This window comes from Stigmatopora argus, chromosome 3 (assembly GCF_051989625.1).
Source record: "Stigmatopora argus isolate UIUO_Sarg chromosome 3, RoL_Sarg_1.0, whole genome shotgun sequence".
Lineage (NCBI taxonomy): Eukaryota > Metazoa > Chordata > Actinopteri > Syngnathiformes > Syngnathidae > Stigmatopora > Stigmatopora argus.
This window is the reverse complement of record NC_135389.1, coordinates 7,817,030-7,829,733: the sequence shown is the minus strand read 5'-3', so window position 1 is coordinate 7,829,733 and position 12,704 is coordinate 7,817,030. Positions and strand designations below refer to the sequence as shown.

The 12,704-nt window shown below is 39.7% G+C and overlaps 1 protein-coding gene across 1 annotated transcript; it reads right to left on the bottom strand.

The window, feature by feature from the left end:
• Positions 1-3,020: 3,020 nt before the first annotated feature.
• Positions 3,021-10,823, bottom strand: bhlhe41 (basic helix-loop-helix family, member e41). Its single transcript, XM_077596319.1, has 5 exons — positions 10,590-10,823; positions 10,363-10,429; positions 10,161-10,268; positions 9,953-10,064; positions 3,021-6,545 (listed from the first exon to the last, which is right to left on the bottom strand). The coding sequence occupies exons 1-5, from the start codon at positions 10,742-10,744 to the stop codon at positions 5,656-5,658; spliced, it is 1,332 nt and encodes a 443-aa protein (XP_077452445.1). The 5' UTR covers positions 10,745-10,823; the 3' UTR covers positions 3,021-5,655.
• Between the last annotated feature and the right edge of the window lie 1,881 nt (positions 10,824-12,704).

The window sequence follows — 12,704 nt, the reverse complement described above, 5'->3', positions numbered from 1 at the left end:
GATCATTAAGAATCACCAAATCAAATCATTAAGACAGAAAGCAGCAAAAACACAAAACGAGCAAGAGTGGACGGAGCTACCGCCACCCATCAAAAGAACCACATATGGCTCGCGAGCCATAGGTTCTGTAACTCTGTTGTAGCTCATCACTTACACCACATGTGTCAAAGTGGCGGCCCGGGGGCCAAATCTGGCCCACCGCATCATTTTGTGTGGCCCGGGAAAGTAAATCATGAGTGCCGACTTTCTGTTTTAGGATCAAATTAAAATGAAGAGTATAGATGTATATTAAATTTCCTGATTTTCCCCCTTTTAAATCAATAATTGTAATTTTTTAATCCATTTTTTCTGTGTTTTTAGTTCAGAAATCATTTTGTAAAATCTAAAATATATATTTAAAAAAGCTAAAATAAACATTGTTTTAGATATATAAAAAACTGAATATTCAGGTCTTTTAATCCAGATCCTTTTAATCCTGATTTTGCGAGTGTTCCACCCAGCCCACCATACCTGTTTTTGACGCAGTTAAATATTACGAAGAGCGAACCCTCAATACTAGAAAGAACACTCAATTTTTAGTATGCTGGGGAACTCACATGAGAGTAAAAAAATGGTTAAGGGACAAGAAATATAAACAAAATTCTTTAAACCAGTGTCAAATTTTTCTTTGGTTTCTGTCAGGGGTTTTATTTTATTTTGTTTATATATTTGCCTGCAACGAAGCATAAGCTTGGCATTACTAGGGCCAAGGGTCGGGGAACTTTTTGACAGAGAGAGCCATAAACAATTCATATTTTCTAATGTTATTTCTTGAGTGCCATTCTCAGAATTGAAAATACATGAAAATGTGTGATTTTGTTGTTGTTGTCATTTCACCACTTTTAAAGTACAAAAAGTCTCTGAATTCTTTTGACAACATTGTTATGCTGTTGCTGGTAAATCAGTATCAATGATATCATGCATGCAGAAGAGTAATAAAATAACAAAATTATGATTAAAGTAGGGGTACAGGTAGTGTCGACACCGCAGTGACGCTCTTATTCGTGCGTTCGGGACTCAGTTCTCTCACCAATGATTTCCATATTTTACCTTACAGGTTAGTGGAGAGCCATATGCCCCCATGGAAAGAGCCACATATGGCTCCCGAGCCATAGGTTCCCTATCCCTGTACTAGGCTCAACTCACATGCATGCACATCGATAAACACACTGTGTCAGGGCAACCGTATGTAATAAAAAGAAAGAGTAAGGTCAGAACAGAGTTGGGGAGCTGTCTTCAAATGGTCATTATCCTTGTATTCTCTTGAAAAGTCCAATAAGTTTATTTAATGTGTTCTGTGCATTTTAAGTGTGTGTTCATTGTTTGGTCAGTAGATGGCGGTATTTACTCAAAGGTGGAACCTTCTACAAACATGGAGGAAGGGTTAGAGCAGGGATGGTGAGCAATTTAGACACAAAGAATCAACATTTTAAACTGAGTCAAAGAGCCAGACCTGAAGTCAGAAGCAGTATAAAAAATCCAATCTGCCAATTAAAAAAAAAAAAAAATCTTATTACCTGTCTATTTATGTCTAAAATGCCTTTCCTATTTCTGCATCCTCACACTGTTGCTACTGTGACAATGAAATTTCCCGAATACGGGATGAATAAAGTTATCCATTCCAATCCAATCCAATGTATCGGTTTTTAATGAGCCTTGACGAAATTGAGTACTATGTTTTAAGAGAGAATAAAAATAAGAGAAACATGAAATGAGGCAAAGAGCCACAGTATATGTAAAATATGATTTAAAAAAGCAATTAAAACCACATGCGGCTCGAGAGCCACATGTTCACCACCCCTGGTTTAGACGAAAGGAAAGGAAAATGTGGGTGTGATTCTATTAATCCAAACAGTAATATGAAAGCGAACACAGGTGTTGTGAATTCCAAACGAAAAAATTAACGCTAAATAGACTGCTTTGTTGTATACCACATGAAATTGACCGGTTTATCCCGTTGTTCATCAGGGGTCATATTATATTACAAAAAAGCTTGCTGGTGGACCCCTGTTGGGCCCCTTGTTTTTCATCTGTGGTAATCCCCCAATCATCTTTCTACCACATGACATGAGTTCAAAGCTTCGTGCTTCAGGCATGAGCTGTCAGCCGATTGAAAATTAGGGAAAAAGTCATACTATTAGTATGAGAATAAGGTTGAAGTATTATTGTAAGAAAGAAAAGGTTTACCATTTTAACACGAGAATAAAATTGTAGTATTACTACTAATATGTATGAATGCAATACTACTACATACTACCATACATTTTAGGACATGAAATGTTGAGTATTAGCATACATATAAAAAATAAGACTATCACATTAAAGTCAGAGTATTTGCAGGAGGAAAATAAAGCTGCATTAATAACACAAGAAAATAAACTATTAGTATGAGAATTCCCTTATTTGTGACACCGTTTTTTTAAAAGCTTTATAAGAAGCTCTCAATATTGGTGATTGTAAAAAACATGGTGAAACACAACTTAATGTACATAACAGTCAATTTAGCTAAATTAGCCATACTGCATCCATACATTTTGAGAAATGTAGTATTAAGACTTTATTCCCGTACTGATAGTACGACTTTTTTCATAATTATTGTACGACGAGGCCCACACGGTGAAAGGAGTGGGTGGCATGTCCGTCTCACAGTTTTGAGATCGAAGGTTCAATCCCCGGTGGGTTCTGACCTTCCTATGTAGAGTTTTGAGTGTTCTCCACATGCTAGTGTGTTTACTCCGGAAGCTTCCTACCATATCTACTATACTGCCTACAATTGGCGGGGATAGACTCCAGCACCCCCACAACCCTTGTGACAATAAGCGGTATGGGAAATGAAGATATAATAGTTCTTATTTTTTGTCCTCGTCCTAATACTTCGACATGAATTTGCGAGTGTTTTTTGTGACACTTTTGTGACACCCATCTCACAACCCATTCAAATACTACACTTTCTACTTTTAATGAGGGGAAAAAAATCCATGTTGAGTTTCTTATTTTTATTTTTCAACTCATCAGAAATAATTTATAACAGCGTAATGCGCAAAGCAACAAAATGTGCAACACCTGCTCAAGGGATTTTTTTTTCTTCTTAAAAAAACCCATAGACTTCTACAACATTGACATAGACATATTTCAGAGTACATTCACAAAAAATATTTACAGACATACATGCCACTTCTATAACAGTTGATGACCAATTTGAGGCTAAATCAGCAGAAACTACAAAAGCAACATCATGTTTGCAAAATTCAAAATCACGGGTACTTGTCAAACTTTTTTTGAAGGCTCAACATCACTAAAATTGCAGGAATAGTTCTCAAATGACAGTCATGTGACCATAGCTTTTTTGGAATAAAAAAAAAGACATTTGACATAATATTGTATAACGGAAATGTATAGTAGGGGGGAGTGCTAGGTGAATTTGGATCAAAATCATCAATAACACTTAATTGAGCTCTGCCAAAGCTCGCATTCCATGATATAAAATCAACTCCATCCTGGTTTGACTTGAAATCACACTTAATTCAAGTCAACTTTACACCAACATCATCAATTACACCAATTGGCTCTTCGTGGATGATGTAACTTTTAGGGGGTTCGGGTAAAAAGCAGAAAAAAAGTGCACTTTACATCTCAAAGAGTAAAAAAACTCTTCCTACATAGAAATGTTAACATCTTGGAAAATACAGGTACATTCAATATCAAAGATCAATAAGGTGCTATCTATCCTAAATTGCCTCCTGTAGGTTGAAGGGGCTCACCACATCTCAATTTAGAAATGCATCAATTGGGGGGCCTACAGAATGCTGGCCGTGAAGCCAATTGTGGCAGAAAGGCTTCAAGAGTATCTCCGTTAAGCACTTGAATGAGCCCACGTGTGACTGAATTTGGACTAAATAAGACTGTCACTCAATTGCATTAATTTCATAAAGATATTATATGCGTATGCATGCATGTTTCCGAATAAGTCATATTATGAGGTATTGTGGCCATCTAGTGCACATTTACATCTCGATTAACCCGACTGACATTCCGGTTTGAATACAGTCCAAGCAGATGCAGCAAGATGTTCCCAAATTGGCAGCCATTTTTTGCCACGCCTTCCATCCAAAGAGACCAGCTGATTGGGATAATGCGCACTTCTCAAAAATTGGCACTAATGCTGCCATTTGAGATTTTTTTTATTTTTTATTATCAAAGCGGATACAAAACTAATTGCAATACAACACAACAAATTTGTTGAGTTTATGCCAATCATTGTCGATGTTCATTCAGATTAATTAATCTATCATAAGTGCAAAAGGCACACACTGTCAGAATTGTCCTGGCAGGGTAGTTATAATACATATATCTCCTCAGTGAATGCATTCTAGTGACATTATAATGCTCAAAAATGTCCATAACCTCACAAATTGTGTGAATGCTGAGAGATGCAACGGCATCGGAGGACTATGACCTAATTGCGTCAGTGTAAAACACCCTGCAAGCACACCCCCTTAAAGCAGGGGTGTCAAACTAATTCCAAAAAAGGGCCAAGTCAATGCAGATTTTCATTCCAACGGATACAGCTCAGAGTCGAACCCATGAGGTTTCTGGTGAAACATGCAGCATCTGACTGCAATCAAATGATTACGCTTGTAAGAGCCCAGATTGGTGCAAAGATGTGATCTTGATTTGTTGGAACAAAGACCTTCATCCACTTGGCCTTTTGTGGAGTTTGAAATTCCTGCCCAATACAATGACATCATAGTAATATGACTGGATGCTCGCTTTCCGCCCACAAGTGACACGTCAGAAAGCGACTATACTGAAAAATAAAAAAATAAACTTTCAGCGACTCGCACTCACACACCGTGGACCTAATGAGGAACAGTAAAAGTGACTTCTTGTGTTTTTATTGAGATATTACATTTTGATTTTTAAAAATATGTCCTTTTTTTAAACCACAAACTCGGTGGCACGATTGTCAAAGAGAAAGTTGTGATAGTAGATACAAATAGGAAACGAAATGAAATTAAGACACGAGTATGGTTTATTGAGAGGTCTTTGATCGCATTCATTGACTGTACTCTAGTATTTTGGCGAAATACTCTTGCTTCCTTTGCTTTTAAGCAATGGAAATTCACAGAATGTTGTGCTCGTTTTTGCAGTGTCAGTTAATAGCAAAAAAATAGCTCAAATGCGTTGGCTGAAAGTAAATTACTGTCAAGGAACAAATGTTCAAGTGATTAATCTTGAGTGAAAAAAATCCCAAAAGTCTGTATATGATTTTCCAAGCCAAATTCATTATAAGCCGCTAAAATTCACAGGGAAATATTGGTTCGATTTAAGTAAATGTTTTGAGATCAGTGTCAATTCTGGGTTTGGTCCAGCATAGGTTTAATGAATGGGCAAATTAGAGTTTAACCTCATGTAGGTCTCTGGAATAAGTGAAGAAGGCAGACTGACAAGGGAAAATCTACACAAGCACTGGGAGAACATACAAACCATAATAATAAAACATGATAATACTAATCTTTCTTAAATCAGAGCTGCTGGTCTCTCAGCATTCACACAGCAAATGCATCTAATAGGAGCGCTTGGTCTTCTGCTCCAAGGTGATTTGACCGCTGCAAGTTAGCTGCTTTTACAGACGACCGACTGGTCACGTGGCCGGTTAAGTCCACTCTTGTCATCGCCGTCGTCTTCTTCGCACGTGGGAGTTTCCTCGCGCTCTTCGGTTGAGCTTGTTTCCCCGTCGTCAGCCAACTGGGGATCCTCGCACGAAGATGAGGTGCCAAAGTTCATGGGCAACCCTGGAAAGGCAGCAGCTGCTGCTGCTGCCGCCGCCGCGGATGCCTGCGCGGGGTACAGCCACGGAAAGGGGGAGGCCAGGGCAGCCGCCGGGTACATGCCCTTTTCCATGTTGTTTTTATCGAAAAGGGGCAAGTACGACGCAGCAGCTGAAGGATTTATGAAGTAGAAAGGCATGCAAATTGGCGTCTGCTGTCCCACACCGGTTAATCCCATCAAAGAGTTCACAAAGGCCACATCCGTGCCCCCTGAGCCATTGCCGGACCAATTCATCTTTGGTTTCTTAGCCGGGCGATCGTCTCCGTACTCCCGCTTGATTTTCACACCTTTGACTTCCTGCAAGGTGTTGTGCTCACACTCTTTGTCCTTGCCCCCCTCACCCCCGTAGCCGCTGTCCGTGTCTGTGTCGTTCTCAGTTAGATCGCCTCCTTGGGTCCTCTGGATGACTGGGACGCAATTGGCTTGGTTGTCGACTTTGTGCCCGTCCGCCGTGTTGCCGGCGGAGAACTGTTGTTGCTGAGAGAGAAGCGAGCCGGACTGGACCTGGGCCAGGGCCTCGTGGAGGTGCTGGAGGAGCTGGACGCCGCTCTGCTCGTGCACGGTCCACTTCTCGAATTGGCTCAGATACTGCAAAACTTCTTTGGCGCATGTTTGGAAACCGGAATGGAAGGCGTCCACTTCGTTGTGAACGGAGGACTTCATCGACTGGTCCCCTGTTAGAAAATAATCATGTTTCACAGTCCTTGTACTGCTTTTTTTTTCAAATCCATTTTATCAAGGCCCAAAAATATCATCACAATGAAAATCTATGGGAAATTCTGAAGTACAGATGTTTTAAGGCACATGTGTCAAAGTGGAGGCCCGGGGGCCAAATCTGGCCCGCCACATCATTTTGTGTGGCCCGGGAAAGTAAATCATGAGTGCTGACTTTCTGTTTTAGGATCAAATTAAAATGAAGAGTATAGATGTATATTAATTTTCCTGATTTTCCCCCTTTTAAATCAATAATTGTAATTTTTTAATCATTTTTTCTGTTTTTAGTTCAAAAAATCATTTTGTAAAATCTAAAAATATATTTAAAAAAAGCTAAAATAAACATTGTTTTAGATCTATAAAAAACTGAAGATTCAGGGCTTTTAATCTAGTTCTTTTAATCCATTTATAAAACAAAAATCTAAATATATCTAAAATGGTCCGGCCCACGAACCAACCCGAGTCTGACACCCTTGTTTTAAGGTGTTTGCTGTTTAGCAAAATAAAAGTTTTAGGAGAAAAAATACCACAGCATTTCCATGTGATGTGTCGATCTAACATGGCTTTCAGATATAGAGCTTAAAACTGTTATTTCTTCTTACAGTGAAGAATAATGAAATGTAGTGCGCTGTACTCATGTGATAGCTCCATAATCAACCTTTGTGCCGTGAAGCGGAACAATATCTTCTGTATTCAGATTTAAATGACCACAAATTATTTTTTAAATTTCTGGGTTGTTGAGTCAACTGAACCGGGTCACTGTATTCACACATGAGTACAACCTGGGTAAACAACGGAACAGTACTGGACTTGAGTCTATGTCTGAAATGGGCTTAAGTGTATTTTAAAAGCGTCTGAGAACTGATAGTAGAGAAAATAAACTTTTTAAACTAATGATCCCAGCTAATTTTATGTCATGCCATGTCAACAACACCCAATAAGAGTCAATAGAGACAGAAGGCATGAACAAACACATTGTTTATCCATTGGCACACACTCCCATTGAATGTGTACTCCAATTGTAGCCACTGAAGCCTCCTACACTTTTTTTAAAGTTCCATATTCCATTAATTAACTTCATTGGCAACAAAAATAGAAAAACGCGTTTTACATTTCCCAATAGAAATCAAGAGTAAACAACGATCACTGCCCTCACTGCGTTGACAAAACGCAGCAATTAATGAAAGAACTGACTAGATAAGTCAAATTAAAATGATTGAATATTTGCTTTTGTTTTGGAGGCAAAGCCATCTCCAAGGTGTCTCGAAAAGGTTCGGGACTGGCGTGACAACATATTCCAAAACCGCACTTTTCCAGTTCAATTTAAGTCAGATGATGAATCAGATTCTGTCTTTGCGCTTCCGCTTTTCTTCACACAGTGTGAGAAAAGACATAAGAGTCGAAGCAGTTGTAACACATGACAGTGCACATGTGAAATGCGCTGAGCATCTGACAGTTCCTGGTTCCTCACCCAGCCTAGTTGTGTGATTCCCCCTATCAATTTTAAAGGGGTCTTCAAGTGAACTCCAATGGAAAATGGGTATACAGTAACATCTAAATGGGAGGAAAGTCCTGCAGAGGTTCCCAGGTGAATCCATCTTGCAGTGGCAGTGAAATTACTCAAAAGGGGAAAACTTTTTAACTGACATAGCTTCTGCCTCAATAATAATAATAATCTAACCTATAGACATGGAAATCCAGCAATGTGTTATTTGCATTTATTTTTTCTATATATACGTGTACATTTTCCCATATTTTATGTTTTTTAAACATTTCAAATGGTGTAATCCATATAACTTTTGTTTTGGATTTTTTTAGTACGTTTTTTGTCAAACCGATCTCGTTTTACCCATTTCAGATCTAATCAGGATCGTCTCGGTCACTGGTAGCAGACGAAAACGTCATCGCCGAATGCTAATACAGGCACATTCCCCTTTCACTCGTCCGACTTTTCACAATATAAATATAGTGTGTCAGTCAGCAATGTACCCACACAGCCACATCTAGAGAATCTTGAATTTAGTGCATGCTGATTGGGCATCCCGTCTACTTTAGATTTTTTTTTAGACTTTTTAGTGCGCCCTATGTGAGCAAATATGTGCCACGTTGCATTTGTAATTTTTTTATCGCTTAATAAGGGGAATTGCAATCATTAATAAGTGGAGCCGAGGTTGACAGGTATGGTTTTGTATTAGCCCCTTCAAGGACCTAGCAAATGTGGTAATTTACAGATTCAAGCTACCATGCTGTCCAAAAATCTCATCTAATTTTTTCCTTTTCTGAACCGCTTCATCGTCATGAGGGTCGCTGGGGTGCTGGAGCCAATGCCAGCTGTCTCCGGGCCAGGGGAAGGGGACAACCTGACAACCATGAACGGTGATAATTTAGAGCAGGGGTGTCAGACTCGGGTTGGTTCGCGGGCTGCGTTAATGTCAACTCGATTTCATGTGGGCCGGACCATTTTAGATATAATATTCAGATTTTTTTTTTTTATAAATGGATTAAAAGAACTGGATTCAATTCAATTCAATTCAATTTATTGGCAAAAGAAAAGCACAAAGGCTAAGGGCCATGTAACGAAGATACATGGATTAAAAGCCCCGAATATTAAGTTTTTTTTGTAATCTAAAACAATGTTTATTTTAGCTTTTTTTAATATATTTTTTGATTTTACAAAATGATTTTTGAACTAAAAACAGAAAAAAATGATTAAAAAATTACAATTATTGATTTAAAAGGGGGGAAATCAGGAAATTTAATATACATCTATACTCTTCATTTTAATTTGATCCTAAAACAGAAAGTCGGCACTCATGATTTACTTTCCCGGGCCACACAAAATGATGCGGCGGGCCAGATTTGGCCCCCGGAACGCCACTTTGATACGTTTTAGAGTGTCCAATCAGCATACCATGCATGTTTTTGGAATGTGGGAGGAAACCGGAGTAACCGGAGTACCCGGAGGAAACCCACGCAGGCCTGGGGAGAACATGCAAATTCCACACAGGTGGACCGACCTGGACTTGAACCCAGGACCCCAGAACTGTGAGGCAAACCCGCTAACCACTCCCCACTGTCGCTAAATAAATAAATAAACCACAGTTTTCACTATGTTTCCCCCTCCACATTCTGATCAAATTTCAAGTAAGAGGACGGCAAGAATAATGAGTCTATTAGTGGTGCAACTTAACAAAAGACGCACTCAAGTGGACGACAACAACACGTGATCGACAAGTGTCGGCACACGTGCTTGCGTGCGCGCCCGTGCGTGCAAGTATTATTTGTTCTTTTCCACTGTGCGCTCGCTTTACCGCACCTTTGTATTCCCCAAGAATAGCATGACTTTAGTGAAACGACTTGTTCCTACCGTTCTGCAAAGCGATGATCTTCTGGTGCTGCTGTTCCGTGACCGCAGTCAACGCGTTTAAATGTTTCAGAGTTAATTCCAGAACAACCGCCTTCTCCAAATGGCCCAGAGTCTACGTGAACAAAAAAATAAAAAATAAAAAAATAGGAAAAAACGTCTGAAATCTACTTTTCTGAATTTGTGTGTTCATTTTAACTCGTGATCTTACCGAAAGCTTTAAATGCTCCGGCAGCAGATCCTTCAGCTGACCGATACATTCATTGATTCGATCTCTTCTCTTTTTCTCTATCAAACGGTGCGGTAATTTATAAGCGTCCTGTAAAAAGCAAAAGCACACAATAACGCCGATGATGATGATGATGATAATAATGACTTAAATCAAACGTTTAAAATGGTCTCAAAATCCGCACCTTGACGCCCTCCTCTCTCTTGATTCCCCTTTTGGATTTACACATGTACAGAGAGGGGTAATCCATCCTGAAATAAGAGTGGGCAAATATATATTATATATAAATATATATGTATACAAAAAAATAAAAAAATAAAAAAAATAAAAAATAAACAAAGCAACTATATATATCCCCCTCCTAGGAGTTGACAAAATAGGAGTTGACAAAATAGTTTGAAAGACGCTCACCCCAAAAAGTCCGCACGCTCCATGAAGTGTCTTTCCTGTAAATATTCTTCTATTCTTTCATCCAGGGGATGTTGGTCGCGTCTTTCCTTGGCACCGATGTTTGTTATTCCACGAGGCGCGCGGTTGATGGTGCACACGGTGTGCGTGCGTGTCATCTGCCGGAGCTGCGCCGCCTCACACTCACTCCTCCGCGGCTGCTGATGTGTCTCTCCGCCCCAGTTTACCCCCTCCCTCGCCCTAGCCGTCCCACCCAACTCCACCTCACCTCACCTCACCCACGCCGCGCCGCGTCGCGTCGCGTCTTGTCGCGTCGCGTCCACTTGGCAAAAGCGGACGCCCGCCGTGACCGGCCAGAGCGCACGCGCGCAACCCGTCAGGGAACGGCTGCCCACTCACGTGTCCTCACACGGAACAAAGTCCGCTAAAACCTGACTTGCGCGTGCGGCTGCAGGCGCGAGCGGCGAGCGGCGAGCCAACAGCTGGAAGCTTAAATCTTTTTCAGACTCGATTCGTGCAAGTGCTCCAAACGTGCACATGCTTGACGGATGTTGCAGATCAAATCAATGGAGACGTGCTCAGGTCACGTGTCTTCTCCTCCCTTATAAACTACTGATTATTATTTTCCTCACCAAATAATGATCTAATGAAGGTACAAGCAAAAGTAAGTCATTCCCAAAAACTACTCAACTATAAGGGGGAAAAATCACTGAATACAGTCAAACCTTGACATAAGAGTGCCCCAATATACGAGCAATTTGAGATACGAGTAAAATTCCGAACAAATATTTGCCTTGGGATACGGAACACATTTTTGAGTTACGGGTAAAATTCCGAGAAAATATTTGCCTTGAGATATAAGACAATTTTTTGAGTTGCAAGTAAAATTTTGAGGTAATATTTGCCTTGAGATACGAGTCAAATTTTGAAATCAGAGTACAATTCCGAGCAAATATTTGCCTTGAGATACGAGACAAATTTTGAGATACGAGTAAAATTCCGAGCAAATATTTGCCTTGAGATACGAGACAAATTTTGAGATGCGAGTAAAATTCCGAGCAAATATTTTCCTTCAGATACGAGACAAATTTTGAGATACGAGTAAAATTCCGAGCAAATATTTTCCTTGAGATACGAGACAAATTTTGAGATGCGAGTAAAATTCCGAGCAAATATTTTCCTTGAGATACGAGACAAATTTTGACATGCGAGTAAAATTCCGAGCAAATATTTTCCTTGAGATACGAGACAAATTTTGAGATGCGAGTAAAATTTGAGGAAATATTTGCCTTGAGATACGAGACAAATTTTGAGATACGAGTAAAATTCAGAGCAAATATTTGCCTTAAGATACGAGACAAATTTTGAGATAAGAGCATACAAGACAGCCTGGTGGCCGAGACGCGAGAGGCTGCTTATGATTTCAGCGAACTGTCTTTCTCACCGCATCTCCCTCGTGCAAAGATCTCTACGAGCACTAGGCGGAGCATTGCATTTTTTCCGTGGTTTTTTGCGTTAGTCATTGCAGAATTAACAGGAAAACAATGGGTCCAAAGCAAGCAAGTGCAATGAAGGGTAGTGCGAAGAAAAGGCGTATGATGGCAATCGATATTAAGCACGAAATAATCGAAAAACATGAGTGGTGTACCCGTGGCGGAGCTTGCTCACCAATATGAGAGGAGTATACTACTTCCCATTGGCAAGTGGTTGTGCGTTATCCTATTGTGAGGACATTTGTGTGCGTCATTTTCCTAATATTTTGAAGGGGAGACGAAAGCAAACAATCCTAGATAGGTTCCTTTTAAAAACTCCGGCTAAAAGGGAAAGTGGAAGCAAAGCAAAAAGAGCCAAGTCCGAAGAAGAAAAGCAAAAAAATTAAAACTAAATTACAATTTAAGTTTAGTGTAAAGTAAGATTAAAACTTATTTTAAGTGTGTTTGTATCGTAATCTAAGTTCATTTACCTAAGTTAAATTGATGTTTTATGATACATTTCTCCACCAAACTAATAATAATAGAAATATAAAATGTGGTGCATTGTAACCATGGCAGCACCCCAGCTGTGTGGCTACAACATATTTATTGATTTCAGCGGCAATGAATATTTTCGTGGTATTTT

What these genes read in the sequence shown, in the direction of transcription:
- bhlhe41 (XM_077596319.1), bottom strand. Translation starts at nt 10,744, where the DNA reads ATGACACGCACGCACACCGTGTGCACCATCAACCGCGCGCCTCGTGGA. An exon ending in GAGCGTGCGGACTTTTTGGG is followed by an intron (nt 10,430 to 10,589) that starts GTGAGCGTCTTT and finishes CTCTTATTTCAG; the next exon opens with GATGGATTACCCCTCTCTGT. An exon ending in AGAGAGAGGAGGGCGTCAAG is followed by an intron (nt 10,269 to 10,362) that starts GTGCGGATTTTG and finishes TGCTTTTTACAG; the next exon opens with GACGCTTATAAATTACCGCA.